The following is a 17,949-nucleotide window of genomic DNA, read 5'->3' as shown; positions in this document are numbered from 1 at the left end:
TGGAAAGTAGTAAAAAAACACATTGGACAAAACCTAACTCCATTGGACCCTCAATCTGTCTGCTAAAACCGCTAACTCCACCACCTCTCTCCTTCTCATGCAAGTAATTGAGAATATCTAAAGTGAAGTCACAACACCAACTTTGATAAGGCAGTATTGCATCGGTTTTATTCATTTCCTTAAAAACTTGCCATCACTGGATGGCTTGATTCTCGGCTTAAAATAATTGAAATATGTTTGTAAATGAATGGCAGATTATTGAGTGGTGCACGACGCCCACTGCTATGCCCTACTGTATATACCACAACTCCCTCTTTTCCAGTTGACTGTATTACAGTACAGTATTACAGACTGTGTTACAGTACGTGGATATTGTCATCTGTGAGTGAAGTGTCCAGGTCTAAACTATAGCTTTTTGCAGGCATCCTCTTGCTTCTCATGAGAGCACATCTGCATGCACCGCCCAGCGGCCCACGCACACGCACGCACGCACACACACACACACACACACACACACACACACACACACACACACCGCTCAATTGTCTTATCTCTACTTAAGGCCCATGTATAGGCTCAGGTATTTCACATTTTTCTTTAGCCATTTCAACAAGTGCCTTGTTGTTGTTGTCAGGCATTAATTTGAACGCAAAGCCTCTAGTAATAATAAGGCTTGTAGGTGAAAGCTTGCAGGCTTATATCAAAAGATCCTATAGTCAACTCATTCCCAACCACAGAATGTTTCAGAGCCATGTGGCTTCGTAGCCACAGAATGTTTCAGATGCTAGAGCCATGTAGCTTCGTAGCCACAGAATGTTTCAGATGCTAGAGCCATGTATAGCTTCGTAGCCACAGAATGTTTCAGATGCTAGAGCCATGTATAGCTTCGTAGCCACAGAATGTTTCAGATGCTAGAGCCATGTATAGCTTCCTAGCCACAGAATGTTTCAGATGGTGCCGCGCTATGAGCTTGTAGATCTGATATTTTTCAATAGCCAAAGTATAACATTTATTTATTTATTTATTTGACAGGGACAAAGCTCATTAATCAACATAAAATAATTAAAAAATAATAATAATTATATATACGATTTATATAGCGCTTTTCTGGGTACCCAAAGTCGCTTTACAGAAAGAGGTACAGACATATTTATTAGAAAACTATTTACTATTTAATTTATTTGAAAGGTTAAAAACTAGAAATCAAAATCAAAAGAGGGACAAACAAGAAGGGGGTTTGTGTGTGTGTGTGTGTGTGTGTGTGTGTGTGTGTGTGTGTGTGTGGGGGGGGGGGTTATGTAGGGAAAGCCAGGTGGGTTTTGAGTGTGCTTTTGAACATTTCGAAGGTGGGGGCAGCTCTGATGTGAGTTGGGAGTGAGTTCCAGAGAGAAGGGGAAGCCACTGCAAAGGCCCTGTCTCCCCATGTCCGTTTGTTAGATTTGTGGGGTTCCAGTTGGTTGGCAGTGCTTGACCTGAGGGAGCAGGAGGGGACATGGCGGTTGATGAGTTCAGAGAGGTAGAGGGGGGCCTGGTTGTTGAGGGTTTTGTAGGTGATGGTGAGTATTTTAAATTCAATTCTGGACTTGACTGGGAGCCAGTGGAGTTCACGGAGGATGGGTGTGAATGGGTGTGAACATGTCAGTTTTCACATTAATGTAAATGCATGGACCAGAGTTAGCCGCAGGAAAATTTCATCTGTAGTCCCTGGGCAGGCTCTTAAAAAATTAATGATAAAAAGGACAAAGTGTAGTGTGCCTGCACACAACACCATGCGTTGGTGCCATGTGTGCATTATGTGCAAGCACCCAACACCACGTCCATACAAAAACACAATACAGGAACAGATCAACATGGTACAGGGGACAGAACAACGGCAAGTGAAGTGAGAAATGACACCGGTGATGCTTAAAACACCAAAAGGGGTTCCCGCCCAGAATGGGTTAAACACCATTTGCTCTTTTTTAAATCGCTCAAACCGGCCTATTACGGAAACTTTTAAATCACCCTCCTTCTCCTTGGCTCGCTGCCAGTTCTTCTGCCACTTCCATCACCACGGGCCCACGCAAAGGGACGGGTCATTATGTGACCAGGCATGATCAATCCACTTGATGATGATGACCAGGTGTGATCAATCCACTTGACGAGCTGGGCGGCCTCAACCACAGATGCTTTCTTTCTCTGTGCTTTCTGTCTCCATTTTCATCCTTTTCTGTCTCCATCACTAGCCAATAGCCATGACTAGTTTCTTGTTGTTTGAGTACTACACAATACTAGACACAACAACAAGGTCACACAAAGTAAGGAGCACACACTTTGTCATAAGCTGTTTGGATGTATGAACTGACGAGGACAGAAAGTAGTTAAGTTTTTTACAGGCGTTTGTGTTCCTGTATAATGATGTCACGCAGATACCCTCTATTTAAACAACATTTTGGGCGGGAACCCGTTTTGGTGTTAGCATTACGCTATGCTTTAGTTATTGAAAAATAGCAGATCTACAAGCTCATAGCGCGCCACCGAGTGGCGCGCTACGAGCGGCGCGCTACGAGCTTGTAGGTCTGCTATTTTTTAAATAGAAACATAGCTTTTTCAGAAAACTGTCAGGATGTAGAAGACATTTTTAGAATCTGATCTCAATGAGATGATCAGCAATAATTCATATCCCAAGCTTTTTGATCCCCGTAATCATTGTATCACTGTAATCACTGTGATCGTTGCATACAGTGATCAGTATAATCATTGTATCACTGTAATCACTGTGATCGTTGCATACAGTGATCAGTATAATCACTGTATCACTGTAATCACTGTGATCGTTGCATACAGTGATCAGTATAATCACTGTATCACTGTAATCACTGTGATCGTTGCATACAGTGATCAGTATAATCATTGTATCACTGTAATCACTGTGATCGTTGCATACAGTGATCAGTATAATCACTGTATCACTGTAATCACTGTGATCGTTGCATACAGTGATCAGTATAATCATTGTATCACTGTAATCACTGTGATCGTTGCATACAGTGATCAGTATAATCACTGTATCACTGTAATCACTGTGATCGTTGCATACAGTGATCAGTATAATCATTGTATCACTGTAATCACTGTGATCGTTGCATACAGTGATCAGTATAATCATTGTATCACTGTAATCACTGTGATCGTTGCATACAGTGATCAGTATAATCACTGTATCACTGTAATCACTGTGATCGTTGCATACAGTGATCAGTATAATCATTGTATCACTGTAATCACTGTGATCGTTGCATACAGTGATCAGTATAATCACTGTATCACTGTAATCACTGTGATCGTTGCATACAGTGATCAGTATAATCATTGTATCACTGTAATCACTGTGATCGTTGCATACAGTGATCAGTATAATCACTGTATCACTGTAATCACTGTGATCGTTGCATACAGTGATCAGTATAATCATTGTATCACTGTAATCACTGTGATCGTTGCATACAGTGATCAGTATAATCACTGTATCACTGTAATCACTGTGATCGTTGCATACAGTGATCAGTATAATCATTGTATCACTGTAATCACTGTGATCGTTGCATACAGTGATCAGTATAATCATTGTATCACTGTAATCACTGTGATCGTTGCATACAGTGATCAGTATAATCATTGTATCACTGTAATCACTGTGATCGTTGCATACAGTGATCAGTATAATCATTGTATCACTGTAATCACTGTGATCGTTGCATACAGTGATCAGTATAAGCGTATATACATATCCCAGAATTGACAGTCATAGTTCTATGACATAATTCTCACACATCCAAACTCTATATAAACATTTAGGGCTCTATTTCCGTCCATGCTAAACCCCTGATCTCTAAACTACTTTGCCTTGTTTTACTATTTTGATAAACATTTTCGAATAGTTAAAATAGACAATCTTGTAAGCCTGTAGATTGGCTGTTTTTCAAAATAGTAAAAAATAATAATAAAAGGCAAAATAGAGCCCTTAGTTTCTAGCTTTGTTGCTGCCTTTGGAGCGTCGTGGTCATGGTCATGGTCATCTCAGAGATGTTTTGTTGTTTGTTATTATTTAGGAATACCCCATTGAGATATAGTAGCCTATCTCATTTTCGAGATGGTCCTAACTGTACAAAGGAAACACTTCACAAAGGAAAAGAAAAAAAGAAAGAGAAAAAACACAAAACAAACAAACACAAAGACAGGGTATTACAATAGGCAAGCACAATAGCAAAGAGATCGATCATTTATTCCGTCAAATATCACTGTCACTTCCATAGAATACAGTTGATTCAAAGAAAAAAATGTGTGGCCATTTCGATATCATATGAGTTGTGGGAGGAGGAGGAGGAGGAGGAGGGCCCGTCTAGTATTCAGAGCTGTTCTATCAATTCTAGATAGTTTGATACAATGTGAAAGTATTGCACTGACAGATTGCATTACTCCAAATCTAAACTTGGTAAAAATGTACCCAACAGTCTCCCCTATATGTGTGATAGTGTGGTATTGCAGAGGATTCTCTGTCTGGCAGTGTCCAGTCAGTGTTGATTTACCCAACAGTCTCCCCTATATGTGTGATAGTGTGGTATTGCAGAGGATTCTCTGTCTGGCAGTGTCCAGTCAGTGTTGATTTACCCAACAGTCTCCCCTATATGTGTGATAGTGTGGTATTGCAGAGGATTCTCTGTCTGGCAGTGTCCAGTCAGTGTTGATTTACCCAACAGTCTCCCCTATATGTGTGATAGTGTGGTATTGCAGAGGATTCTCTGTCTGGCAGTGTCCAGTCAGTGTTGATTTTCGTCGACTAAAACTAAGATGAAAAATGTTTGTCGACTACCTATTTTTCACTGACGAAAACTACATGGAAACTAAATTAAAACTAAGCTATGATGACTCAAACTAAAACTAAATATACTGACAATAGACTAAAATGTTAGGAAGGGACTAGTGGACAAGAGATCCAGTATAAGTCATTTTACACTTGCATTTTACACTTGCATGCTGAAAATAGCCGATCTACACGCGTTGTGAGCTTGTAGATCGGCTATTTTCAGCAATTGTAAAAACAGACATTACGACGGCATCGACGCCCACCAAAATACATTTTTGTCGACTAAAATCTTATGATATTTAGTCGGCGCCTAAAACTTGTAGTGTGCAGTATAATAGTATGTAATGTTATGAATAATGTGAGAGAGATGGAGTACTCGGAGCGTTTTGTGAGTGGCACCCAGGTCCCCTTTATAAGGGACTGCCATTGGATTTTTTATTTCGTTTTTTTCATGTCATATGAAAGCAGGGAATCATAGCTTCAAATTGACATTGGTTGTTCAGTTTGCCCCACCAGTTTTAGAGATATGGCTTATAGAGTAATGTCTTGCAGAGAAACGGCGAGTTGAGAAAACAGGCTTGAAAGGTTCACTTCTGTGGTCTCTATCATTACACCTAGCTACATGTTTAAGCATTTATTTCATATGTACATGTCGATGTACTTTTACAAATTATGTATATTCTCCTCTGGTGAAAAGCTGGAATTTGCGCGATGGCAGGCTCTCAGTCAAATCTGGTCACATATTGTTCAGATTTATGCTGAGGAAGGCCTGCCCTCCGGGCCGAGACGTCTGTGTGTTGTCTGTTGCTTGCAGCATGCCGGCGGGGAAAAATGAAAAATAAATCCCATTGGATATAACGTGAGTGCTGGTATTTTTTTCTATGAATTGTATCTACCTGAACTGAACTGTTGCACCCGTGACTTTATTACTTTTGGATTACTCAATGGAGTGCTTCTCTTCTCTTCCTTTCTTCAAGTGCCCAGTAATAGCCACTTTCTGAGGATATAATTGGTTCTCCAGAGTCCAGACAACTGGAAAGGGATATCCAGCCAGATTGCTGTTTAGCATATATTAGGTTGCTCTTATGAGACAAGGGCCCTTGATCCTCCCCACCAAAAACACATGCCTAATAGCAGGTATATATGGTGGCTGCCAAAAAAATGTGTCAAGAGATGTCACAACAAAATGCTCTCTAAGCTCCAACAAAATGCTCTCTAAGCTTGAACAATACATGAGCTAAGTTCCAAAAACATGTTAAATGAATGCCATTCCTGGGAGTGCTTGTTCTGTATATCTTGCTGCTATGGTGCAACTGTGTGCATCTTTCACTAATGGACTCATAACTACATGTCTAGGTCGTCCTCAGACGAGCCCTCCATCGTTGCTTCCACCCGTCATCTCGGTTCTCCGTATACATCTGGCCAGTTCGTTGGTGCTTCTTTGTGCTCCTGCATCGTTCCTGAGTACATCCACACGTATGTTAGTGTCCTCGTGACCGTGTGTTGGTTCCCACAGCACCAATTTAGCTGGCTGGCAGCTCTGGGTGTCTTTGGCAGTGTCCTGCTATAGTCTCATTCTCCTGGCTGCTATTCTCTGGCTCACCCTTGGTATTCCCTCATACAGAGTCTTGTTGGTAACATGTGTATTCTCACCCGTGGTATTCCCTCATACAGAGTCTTGTTGGTAAAATGTGTATTCTCACCCGTGGTATTCCCTCATACAGAGTCTTGTTGGTAACATGTGTATTCTCACCCTTGGTATTCCCTCATACAGAGTCTTGTTGGTAACATGTGTATTCTCACCCGTGGTATTCCCTCATACAGAGTCTTGTTGGTAACATGTGTATTCTCACCCGTGGTATTCCCTCATACGCAGCATACTGGTAAATCTACAGTTGATTTAGTCGACTAAAATGTATTTTGGGGGGCCTTGATGCCGTCGTAATGACTCATTTTACACTTGCTGAAAATAGCCGATCTACAAGGTCACAATGCGCCGCAGCGTGTCGCGTTGTGAGCTTGTAGATCTGCTATTTTCAGCATGCAACCAAGTGTAAAATGACTTATACTGGATCTCTTGTCTCTTGTCCACTAGCTTCCTAACATTTTAGTCTTGTTTTTATTTGTTGACGAAATTGTCAATATATTTGGTCTTAGTTTTAGTCGTCATAGCTTAGTATTCATTTAGTTTCCATTTAGTTTTCATCAGTGAAAAAAGGTAGTCGACGAAATCTGACCACTGACCATGCCGTTCAGGGCCCTCCATGCCTTCTTCACTTTTAAGATCTTACTCGGTTGCGTTGACCCATGAGCCCAGGTACTTGAAGTCCTTGACCTTCTTCAGCTCATAACTATCCCTGCTTTCATAGCCATCCATCCCACCTCCTTCGTCTTTGTGTGTGTGTGTGTGTGTGTGTGTGTGTGTGTGTGTGTGTGTGTGTGTGTGTGGGTGTGGGTGTGGGTGTGGCTTGCTTTTCTGTAATTTGATGTCTATTGTTGTGGTGTGTCTTGTATTTGATGAAACATCTAAATAGCGTATGTACTGTAGTATATATATATAGTCTTATAGTGGCTGAGTTATTCATTTTTGCATTTTAGCAGCAGGGGAGCCTTCAATATTTATTTGAGACAACATACAGCTGTCAAATATTTCCTGCTGACTAAACAGGCTTTCGTATTTCATTTCGGCACTCTCTCTGCCTGCGTGCGTGCGCGCGTGTGCAAAGCCTGGGTTTGCAAAGTAAGCAGTTATTAAAAAAAGAAAAAAAAAAACTAAATGTATCTCTGCTGTTGGAACATATATCCAACATGTCTATCCAACTGTACTTTACACCAACTGTACTTTACACCACATTCAGTTTTTCCTCTAGCATACCATGCTCCCTTCATGCAACGCTCTCTCCTGTCTGCCCAGCTCTGTCGGTTATTATGACTCCCATGCCTCTTTTTAATTGCACCTTCATTATCCATCCTCTTTAACCCATTTCGACCGAGACTGAGTATAGGGCCTTAGTCCTACTCCTCCTCCCAGCCAACACTCCCCACTGACAGGTAGTAGCTACCCCTGTTGACTGTCAAGGGTTCAGCCTCCAGGAAGAAACCCTAAATACAAAGTTAATACACCATTGCACGTAAAAACGACTCCAGGGTGTCTAATGAAGTATGGGAGAGCCGCCAAGGTTGTAACGCTTCACGGTTGTAACATGGACGTTATCTCTTGATTGGTCAACGCCACCATGACGCCATCGCGTCAGTATGTGTACAGCAACGTACTCTACGTGCCCAGGAAGTTTGAAGTGTTTACCTTTGTCCTACGGGGAGTTATTGGCGAAAATCTGACTTTTTTCAAAAAGCGTATAATTTTACACCTGGAGTATATGTGTGCTACAATTTTTTTCTTTGGTGTTGGTGAATAAAAATCCACATGGATGTCTTCATGCTTATGTTCTTCATTAGTTTGCGTCGTGTTTAGACGGAATTCACGTTCATTCTGGTCTGTAAGCAACGGCAAAGAAAACTTGCAAAAGTGGGCCATTTGTAACATATGTTACAAATGGTCCGCTTCCATTCAATACCATTATATGTAATATTTACATATTTGACATATTGGCCAATATTATATGTTCTAAAATTGTATTGTATTGTGTAGTGTATTCTAAAATTAGTTTAGGGTTGTATAACATTGTACAACTCAATCAATCAAACGTTTTTTTAATCAATCCCATTGAAAAACAAAAAAAAGCCCAAACTGGTACACTCTATTACTCTATATACTATTTAATATTTCCCTTATGTTTGATACATTTTCTTATCACATCCATGGTATGAAAACAATGCTAAGGAGTTGCTTCAATGAAATATAATTGCTTTAAGCTGAAAACGATATGTTTAATGGTGTTTTTTAGCGCTGTTACATTTATCATGCATGCCGTTACAATTAATCCGATATGCGCAGCAAATGTAACACTGAAACAGCGTCCACGTTCGGTTTAATAACTCCCGACCTGTTTTATCAAAAAAATAACTTGAAGTGGTTTATGGTAGCTGACATGTGTAGGTCCGTTGCCTGAATGTGTAGATAAACGGATCTCTGAGTAAAAAAATGAAACGTGCAAAATGTTACATCCTTGGCGGCTCTCCCCTACTGTCTCCTCATAGACACATGAAAAACTGGAAAAATACAGAAATTGTGGCACCCCATCTTCAAGGCCATTAGGCCAACATGTACTGTATGTTGGGACAGGATTCTAGGCTGATTCATGGGTAGCCTACATGTGCTTTGGTCTGGATTTCTCCTTTAATTGGAAGGTGTCTTGTACCACACATGGGGTGTCACAGGGTATCTGAAGGTGGGGGTGAGATGAGCGCGTGCCGAATTTGGCGTTTTATAATTTTTTGAGTGGTGCAGCCACTCCATTACGGAGCTATGTTTGTCCCTGGGTCCCTGTTGTTCCCTGTGGGTCCCTGCCTGGGTCCGTCTGTCCGAGCACGAAAATAGCTTGGTTGGTTTTCACCACCACATCTCGCTGTTGTGCAGCCTAACACATGCACGCACGGCAGTAAACCTAGACCACTGGGTACTTGGTGCGTCTTGGAAAGTCTGGTGACGCGTGGTTGATTAGGTCCGTCTTCTATTCAATCTAGGGGGACACGTTCTAGCGTGCACGCACATGCACCGTTCCGTTCCGTCCCTGCGCGTGCACGTCAAAAAATGACTGGTACCACGGCGTGGTACTGCGTTCTACGAGCATGACACCACTGCCTGTAACCACACCCCCCACCCACCCTCTCATTCTCCCTTCCTCTTCCCTCCTCTTCTTCATTCTCTCCAACTAGTCCTCTGTCCTCATACACCCCCCTGCATCACTCATTCCTATCCTGGTGATGAGACAGCCCGAGCCTAGCCCAGAATCAGCTGTCCTAGTAAGGATTTGTCACTGCTCTGAGGGGTGAAGTTGGGGGAGTGAGATATCTCTCACTGCCGGAACATCTTGACGTGGAATTTATGCTGATGATGACAGTCATTGCCCTCCGGGAAACCTTCTGTCGCCTCATTGCTAGAGAATATTGTGGAAAATAACAGCATGGCTTTTCTCTCTCTTCACCCTCGCTTGATATGAAGTCATATTTGCTCTCAACTTTTCTCCGAGGTATAGAAATGTTCTCTCATTCTGCTGTTTGTTCATTCTGGTGACTTTGTCTATCAGGTTACTATGAATACAAAGTTGTGGTTTTGTTTGCCTAGATCTACGTAACAAGAATTACTGGCAGCTTTGGCACTGCATGTGTGAGAGGATTGAAGACCTTTCTCATGCCTTCTCCCACTGCAGTTCTTGCTGTATCCAATACGTTCCATTTTGCAACCTGTAGGCTGCCAGCCTACAGCCATAGTGCATCATATCAAAATCATTACGTTGTGTGTATCTTATGTAATAATTTACCAGTTCATACATGGGCAACTGGTGGCCTGGGGGCATATAGTGGCCCTCTGGAGTGAGTGTGGAACTATAGTGGCCCTCTGGAGTGAGTGTGGAAGGTCCTCCGTGACCTTCACTGGCTACCGGTTAAACAAAGAATCCACTTCAAAACACTCCTGACCACCTACAAAGCACTAAATAACCTGGCTCCCCCATACCTCTGTGACCTCCTCAAACGCCATGCCCCCTCTCGCTCCCTCAGGTCTGGTGATGCAAACCTCCTCGATGTCCCCAAAACCTCCTCGATGTCCCCCCTCCGTACGTGGGGGGACAGAGCTTTCGCCTTTGCTGCCCTGTGGAATGCCCTCCCTAAGGCACTCAGAGATGCCCCCACCCTTCAAACCTTCAAATCCACCCTCAAAACCCACCTCTTCAAAATTGCCTTCCCTAGCTAACCCTTTTCACTGTCTTTTAATGTTCTTTAGCTTTTAGTGTTATTTTTCCTTTTTTTCTATTAAAGTTGTTTTTAATTTGTTGTTACCTCTGTAAAGCCCCCCCATGTAAAGCGTCTTTGGGTACTCAGAAAAGCGCTATATAAGTTTGAGATATTATTATTATTATAGTGGCCCTCTGGAATGAGTGTGGAACTATAGTGGCCCTCAGGAGTGAGTGTGGAACTATAGTGGCCCTCTGGAGTGAGTGTGGAACTATAGTGGCCCTCTGGAGTGAGTGTGGAACTATAGTGGCCCTCTGGAATGAGTGTGGAACTATAGTGGCCCTCAGGAGTGAGTGTGGAACTATAGTGGCCCTCTGGAGTGAGTGTGGAACTATAGTGGCCCTCTGGAGTGAGTGTGGAACTATAGTGGCCCTCTGGAGTGAGTGTGGAACTATAGTGGCCCTCTGGAGTGAGTGGAACTATAGTGGCCCTCTGGAGTGAGTGTGGAACTATAGTGGCCCTCTGGAGTGAGTGTGGAACTATAGTGGCCCTCTGGAGTGAGTGGAACTATAGTGGCCCTCTGGAGTGAGTGTGGAACTATAGTGGCCCTCTGGAGTGAGTGTGGAACTATAGTGGCCCTCTGGAGTGAGTGTGGAACTATAGTGGCCCTCTGGAGTGAGTGTGGAACTATAGTGTCTCTCTCTCTTCATCCTCAAAGTTGCCCATCCCTGAACCAGTTGACTCTGTATACTTGCCCTTAATTAGTTCTCTGAAAATAGGAGATCTACAATGACGACGTATTGCGTTGCGACTCGCGGCGCGTGGTGGTAGATCAGCTATTGTCAGCGAACGTTCCGCCCAGAACAGGTTCAAGTGGTCAACTGTCTCTTTTGGTTCCTTGTTTTTTCAGTCTCCTGGGGCCTGAAATGGGGAAGAAGTCCAAGTACAAGACCACCGTAAAGAAGAAGACTCTCAACCCAGAGTTCAACGAGGTAGGCATTCGTCCCAACCCAAGTCTCTGCACAAACCAGCTATTTATTGGCCAAATTATCCTTTGAATGAGTGACCCAATTGCATTCAGGCCTAGTACTTCTGCACACTTCAGTGTCTAAACTAACCAGATGTTCTAGGTTGTCATATTATGTTGTACTTAAAGAATATTAATAATAATGGTTCATTTATATAGCGCCTTTATCCAAGGCTGTTTACAGAGATTGTGCATTAATACATTCACCCATTCACACATGCGTTCACACACCAGGAGGAAACCATGCAAGGCACCAACCTGCAAATCGGGAGCAATTAGGGGTTCAGTCAGAGTCTTGCTCAAGGACACTTCAACACTAACTCTGGGGGAGCCCGGGTTCGAACTTTACCTCTGAGCCACGTATACTTAAGCAATATTACACGAGAGGGTGTGGGTTAACGTGATTATTGCCACGACAGTGATGCGGTCAGGAACGAGACGGAGTCGAGTTCCGCAAGCATCACTGAAGTACTACGACCACAACCTTCCCAAGAAACTAGCTAGCCTAGCCACCGAGTTTGCTAGCGCTCTGGGAGAACATAGCAGCTGAATTCTTTGTTTTGATTAGGTGGTGAACAGTGCTGGTTTAACCCACGGCTAGAAGGCTGTTTCAACCAATCAGATTGCTTCCTCGAAACGACCTGTGGTAGAATTTATATTTTCCCATACAATTGTGAGCATAGCCCACGGGAAAGCCCCTTTTAATCTTTACCATATAGACAGCATCCAACAGAATATTCTGAACTATATGAATATGGCATTTTTAAAGCAAACAATATATACTTTTAAAGAATACGTTTTTATTTTAATCAATCTGTGCGGTAAAGTATGTAAAATTTGCAGTGGCTGGAGGTGGTCAACCTGCTCTACTGTTGCAAAATGTCAACCTTTTATTTATTTTATTTGTTTATGTATTTATTTGACAGGGACAAAGCTCAGATACCGTGGTATCTGGAAGAACACCTAATGGTCATCTATCTCTCCATCAGAATGATGCAATGTTTAATGTTTAGCATTGTGTGTTTCGCCTATACTGTATCAGTGGTTCCCAAAGTTGAGGGAGTTCCAGGGGGTCCCCAGCTAACTGATAGTTAGGAACCAAATGGACCCTTGTGGCTCTAGTCTGAGAGGGTACAAATTTGGTTCCATTTGTACACTCTGAGTTAAATTAACATTGATTTTACAATATCAATTGGGGTCTCAGAGATAGAAATGCCATTAGATGGGGGTCCGTTGCATATAAAACTAGGGGGCCCTTGAAATGAAAATGGTTGAAAATCACTGCTAGAACCGTAACAATCTTCTCTTATGGGGCTCCCTGGCATATATTTTCAAATGGGGCGACCACAGGCCAATGAGTATCATTTTGGGGGTCCTTGGCATGAATATGTTTGGGAACCACTGGTATATACATATAGTGACCTGCCCAAAAATACCATGGACAACAGGTTTAACACTGAGGCCTCATGGTGTGTTACTGTGTGTACTTGCCTCTGTACAGGAGTTTGCGTATGAAGTTTCCCTGGACCAGCTGGCAAAGAAGTCCCTGGAGATCTCAGTGTGGGACTATGACCTCGGAATGAGCAACGACTTCATAGGTAGGCTGCGAGGGCACGCACGCACGCCAAGAACACAGAAAGGCGATAGGGAGAGAGAGAATTGTGAAGAGGGTGATTGAACATGAGTCTTTTGAATGAACACAGACAAAAGGAGTGACACGGTTGGGAGAGATGGGCTTTGGTATAATTAAGAGAAATGAGGGCCTAAATGATGAGGCTTGAGAGAGGAGAGCGCTTGAGTTGAACAAATTAAGGAGAGCCATGCATGCAAGGGTGAGTGAGTGAGAGAGGACAAGTGGACACGCAGGCATTAGAAATCAAAAGGGAAAGCCCTTGCTTTTCCCTTTGGGCTCCTAGCTCGGCACACCAGAAAGATGCAGCTCTGACTGAGTGGCATGCACGATGCACGCCTGCCTGGTGTGTGTGTATCACAGTCACATGCACAGTCACATGCACGGCCTGCCTAGTGTATGTATCACAGTCACAGAAATGTAGAGCAGAGCAGTGCAGCGCAGCGCAGCACGGGGGAGTGGGGGGAGTGGGGGAGGGAGTACAGGCGCTGTGAGGTACAGAGAGAATGGATTACCGCCCTGGGAAGCTCCAAGGCCCTGAGATCAAAGCGGGTTCCCTCTCGATCTGGCTCTGCGCGCGTCTGTGAGGGTTGCGTGTGTGTGTGTGTGTGTGTGTGGGGGGGGGGGGGGGTGCTGATATATGGGTTGAGTTGAGTGAGTTATTCGTCTTGCTTGGATAAAAGGCTGGTCTAACTTATACAGCCCCGGCGCTCCCCAAGGCCATTATCATTTTACAGAAGCTACGACACGAGGGCCATGATTTCTTAATTGGAGCTGGGAGAAAAAAAGGCAGTTTACCTGTACATGAGAGAGACGGAAGGTATAAGGCAATTCAAGGGAGTAATAAAGAGTAAGTGTGCGTGCTGTGCGTGCGTGCGTGCGTGGTGTGCGAGTGGTAGATGCTATGTCTGCATGCAGACATCTTCCCCATCTGTTCCGTCGTGTCCATCAGGAGTGGCTCATCGCTCTTCCGTCCCCCGTGTCTGTCACACTCAGCGACCATTCATCACCGTAGCGAGCGCCCGCAGCCTCACCAGAACACCGTATCGATCTAGTCCAGCTATAGGTGGAGGCAGCAAGAGAAGACATGCAGGGGGCGGTGGTTAGGAGGAGGGAAGGATGGAGATCACGCAAGTGTTGTATTCAGACAGCTAGCAGCTTATCGAAGAGAGAGAGAGAGCGAGTGTCAAAGAGAGAGAGTTTAGGCCAAGGATAGAATATCTACGCGCTAAAGCACGGGGGACAGCTATAGGCCACACCCACACATCCGATACTGAGTCCTTTTTGGTCTAGAGTTGTTTCCGATACTCGGGCCGATACCACCCTCAAGTACTCAGGGTAATTGCAGATCTACAAGCTCATAGTGCGCCACCGAGTGGCACGCTATGAGCTTGTAGATCTGCTATTTTTCAATAGCTAAAGTATAACATAATGCTTAGTTAAAACACCAAAAGGGGTTCCCGCCCAGAATGGGTTAAAAAACCAAGACCCTGCGTGTTCTCTCCTCTGCGTCATCAGTGCCCATACCCTATAGGTGGGGTTGGTGAAAGGGCCTTTCTGTGTGGAGTTTGCGTGTTCTCCCTGTGTCCCCTATAGGCCTATTGGTTATAGGTACCCATACAGACAACATGCAGTAATCCTGGTCTCTATACTGCCTCCCCCTGGCCAGGGGAAAGGAACTGGTGGACGACCCAATTAAGCATTACACTTGTTTACAAGAGGGTCCACCTTGTTCAATTCATCAAAACATTTAGAGACACTTCTATATAGTCAAAGAACAGAACGGGAATTCATCATATTAAAGGGAGGTAAAAAGGGAAAAGAAACATATACAGTGAGGGGGAAAAGGGGTGGGCGGGGATTCAGATTTTACGGATATAGCGCTCAGGATTACATTAGACACTGGGTGAAAGAAAAAAGTGTGATAAAAAGATCCGTTGACTGTGCAAGTCATAGCCCGGAGAACAGCTCTGTAATGATGTGTGCGGTGTGAAAAGTGTCTCTTGCTGCCTTCGTCTGCCTCCCCCACCTGCACTTCAGCCCTCGTCTCTGTCACACACTGCCATTTCCCATTTCTCTGCTGTCCGTCAAAAGATTTTTCTCATCTCTGTTTCGATGTTTGTGTTGTTTGTGTGATTCCTTCTTCTGTCTGTTTTGCCTCCTCTGCCTGCCAGCCGCTACCCGATATAAAGGGACACTTCACCCTTTTTGCAAAAAAAAGAAAATACTGTATGTTAATGATGTTGAGAAGATTTAGAACACTTTCCTGGGGGTCTTTATGTGTGTAATGTGTGGTTTTAGCTATACTTCCTGGACTACATGTTGTCTCAGTAAGACAGCCCTCCCCCTATCCACAAGGAGGAGCAGTGCACCAAAGCATTATGGGAATTGTAGTCCAGGAAGGAAGTGAGACCAGTGTCGATGACATCAGAGACACTGGGCAGCCCAGTCTGGGCTCACTGCTAAAATCTAAAATATCTAAAACCACACATTACACACATAAAGACCCCCAGGAACGTGTTCTAGATCTTCTAAACGTCATTAACATTAACTTTCCCATTGCCGGGAGGTTTTCTGACAATGTCCTGTGACTTTCACACTCCCCTGTCCTCTCTCCACCTGTCTTTATCTCTTAATTGCACCTCCTCCCCCCCCCCCCCCCCCCCCTCTCTCTCTCTCGTTCAGGTGGAGTGGAGCTGAGTATAAATGCAAGTGGACAAAGACTCAGACACTGGTTTGAATGTCTCAAAAACAAAGGGAAGAAAGTCGAGTACTGGCACACACTCACACAACAATGTGCCCCGAGCAATGACAAGCCAGACTAAATCAATCACGCGGAATCTAACATTTCAATACGCAAACAAACAAACACCACACATGCACACTCACACGCACACACGGATAAACATACATGTGAGTCATTTACACTGCACATGCACTCTCACATGAAACAATGAAACACTTATCACTGACAGGATTGAAGTATAAAGTCTGGTTTATGCTTTGCTTCATGGTGCTGTCGTTATACTCATCGAAAATAACCTGATTTCAATCAACGCCGACACCTTCATCGCTTGGACGACGAGTGACACCGCCCTGCGGCAAAGCATGACTCGGGATTAAGGTCATAACAGGAGCAAGGGAAAAAAAGAATGATGCAATAACGATGTTGATGTGTAATACCAATAATAACAGCAACATACTACTAATAATATCATCTGAATTCTCCTTCCTTCAAGATGAGCTAAATGCGAGAAAATGTCTCTCATTAAAGTATGTTGACGATGAAAACAACTCACACATTCATCCTTTAATGTTTGACATTGTGGAATCACACACATGTTGTCATTCAGATTTTCACCCCCCCAAAAAAAACTAAAATCAAGGTTCAGATTGCTTAAAGGACGACTTCGCCCATTTTCAACCTTTCTTCGTATGATTGCGTTAATAAAAGTCGAAACTAGAAAACTACCAAATTCCTACAAAATACCTCTTAATTTAATAATAATAATAAAACTTTATTTGTATAGCACCTTTCATGACATGAAATGCAGCTCAAAGTGCTTTAATGAGCAATGGAGAAAGAAAGAAACATAAAAAAAAAAATAGCAGTAATGCAATACAGTGAGGACATGAATAACAAAAACATCAATTAAAACCAAGAGTGTAGAAGTGAGTCTTGAGCCCATTTTGGGCGGGAACCCCCTTTTGGTGTTTTAAACATTATGTTATAATTTAGCTATTGAAAAATAGCAGATCTACAAGCTCGTAGCACGCCACCGAGTGGCGCGCTACGAGCTTGTAAGTCTGCTATTTTTGAAAAATCGTGAAAATATTTCAGAAAACTGGAGGATGTAGAATAATTTCTTTTAATTCTGAGGTCAGGCCTAAATGGGTTTTAAATATGTCTACAGAGGCTGCCTGTCGAAGGTACGTGGGAGTTTGTTCCATGCCGTCGGCCCATAGAAGCAAAAAGAGTGCAGTAGAAACAGTATTTTGTATTAGTGAGGCCCAATTATATGAAGATGGGTCTAAAGTGGGCGAAGTGATCCTTTTCACTGTAACCTATATATACTAACAGGGTCAGACCATGCAGTGTGTACTGTACCCTGTTGACTCATAAAGTGGTATTATGTTGTAAGTTAACTGTCAGGAAGTGATCGCATAACAGAGTGATTCTGTTCTCCCGTGTTCGGTCGGGGGAATCTTTTTATTTCCCTATAGTGGTTCTTGATCTAATGCAAAACAAACAAACAAATTCTCTTTAAAGCACAAAAATGATCCATTTTTGTGGATTTGTACCTTTACGTGTGTGTGTGTGTGTGTGTGTGTGTGTGTGTGTGTGTGTACTCTTTTCAATGTTGTTCCAGTGTCTGTCAGTGACGGTGGTTGTCTAATTACACGCCATCATATCAGCAAATTAAACAAAGTGTGACTTTGAAACATGTGGTGTGTGTGTGTGTGTGTGTGTGTGTGTGTGTGTGTGTGCTGTATGTTAGCATGCGCGGCGCGCTCGCTAGCTCGCACATGGTGCATGCAGTACGCGCGCATGAACATTTTCCCTCTGTGAAGTATGTCTCTCTGTAATCACAG

At 43.3% G+C, this 17,949-nt stretch overlaps 1 protein-coding gene across 1 annotated transcript in view; it reads left to right on the top strand.

Annotated features, from left to right (window-relative positions):
• Positions 1-16,649, top strand: part of doc2g (double C2-like domains, gamma) — a gene marked incomplete at its 5' end in the record, with an annotated part of 54,814 nt that extends 38,165 nt beyond the window's left edge. The window contains 3 exons of the mRNA XM_080760647.1: positions 11,610-11,691; positions 13,228-13,324; positions 16,042-16,649. Coding sequence (XP_080616773.1) covers positions 11,610-11,691; positions 13,228-13,324; positions 16,042-16,181 — 319 coding nt within the window. The 3' untranslated portion in view covers positions 16,182-16,649. The remainder of the gene's footprint in view (positions 1-11,609; positions 11,692-13,227; positions 13,325-16,041) is intronic.
• Positions 16,650-17,949: the final 1,300 nt, after the last annotated feature.

The sequence above is a fragment of the Protomyctophum bolini genome, assembly GCF_963924005.1.
Source record: "Protomyctophum bolini genome assembly, chromosome: 3".
Classification (NCBI taxonomy): Eukaryota; Metazoa; Chordata; class Actinopteri; order Myctophiformes; family Myctophidae; genus Protomyctophum; species Protomyctophum bolini.
The sequence above is the reverse complement of the archived record's forward strand: the minus strand, read 5'-3'. Positions and strand labels throughout refer to the sequence as shown.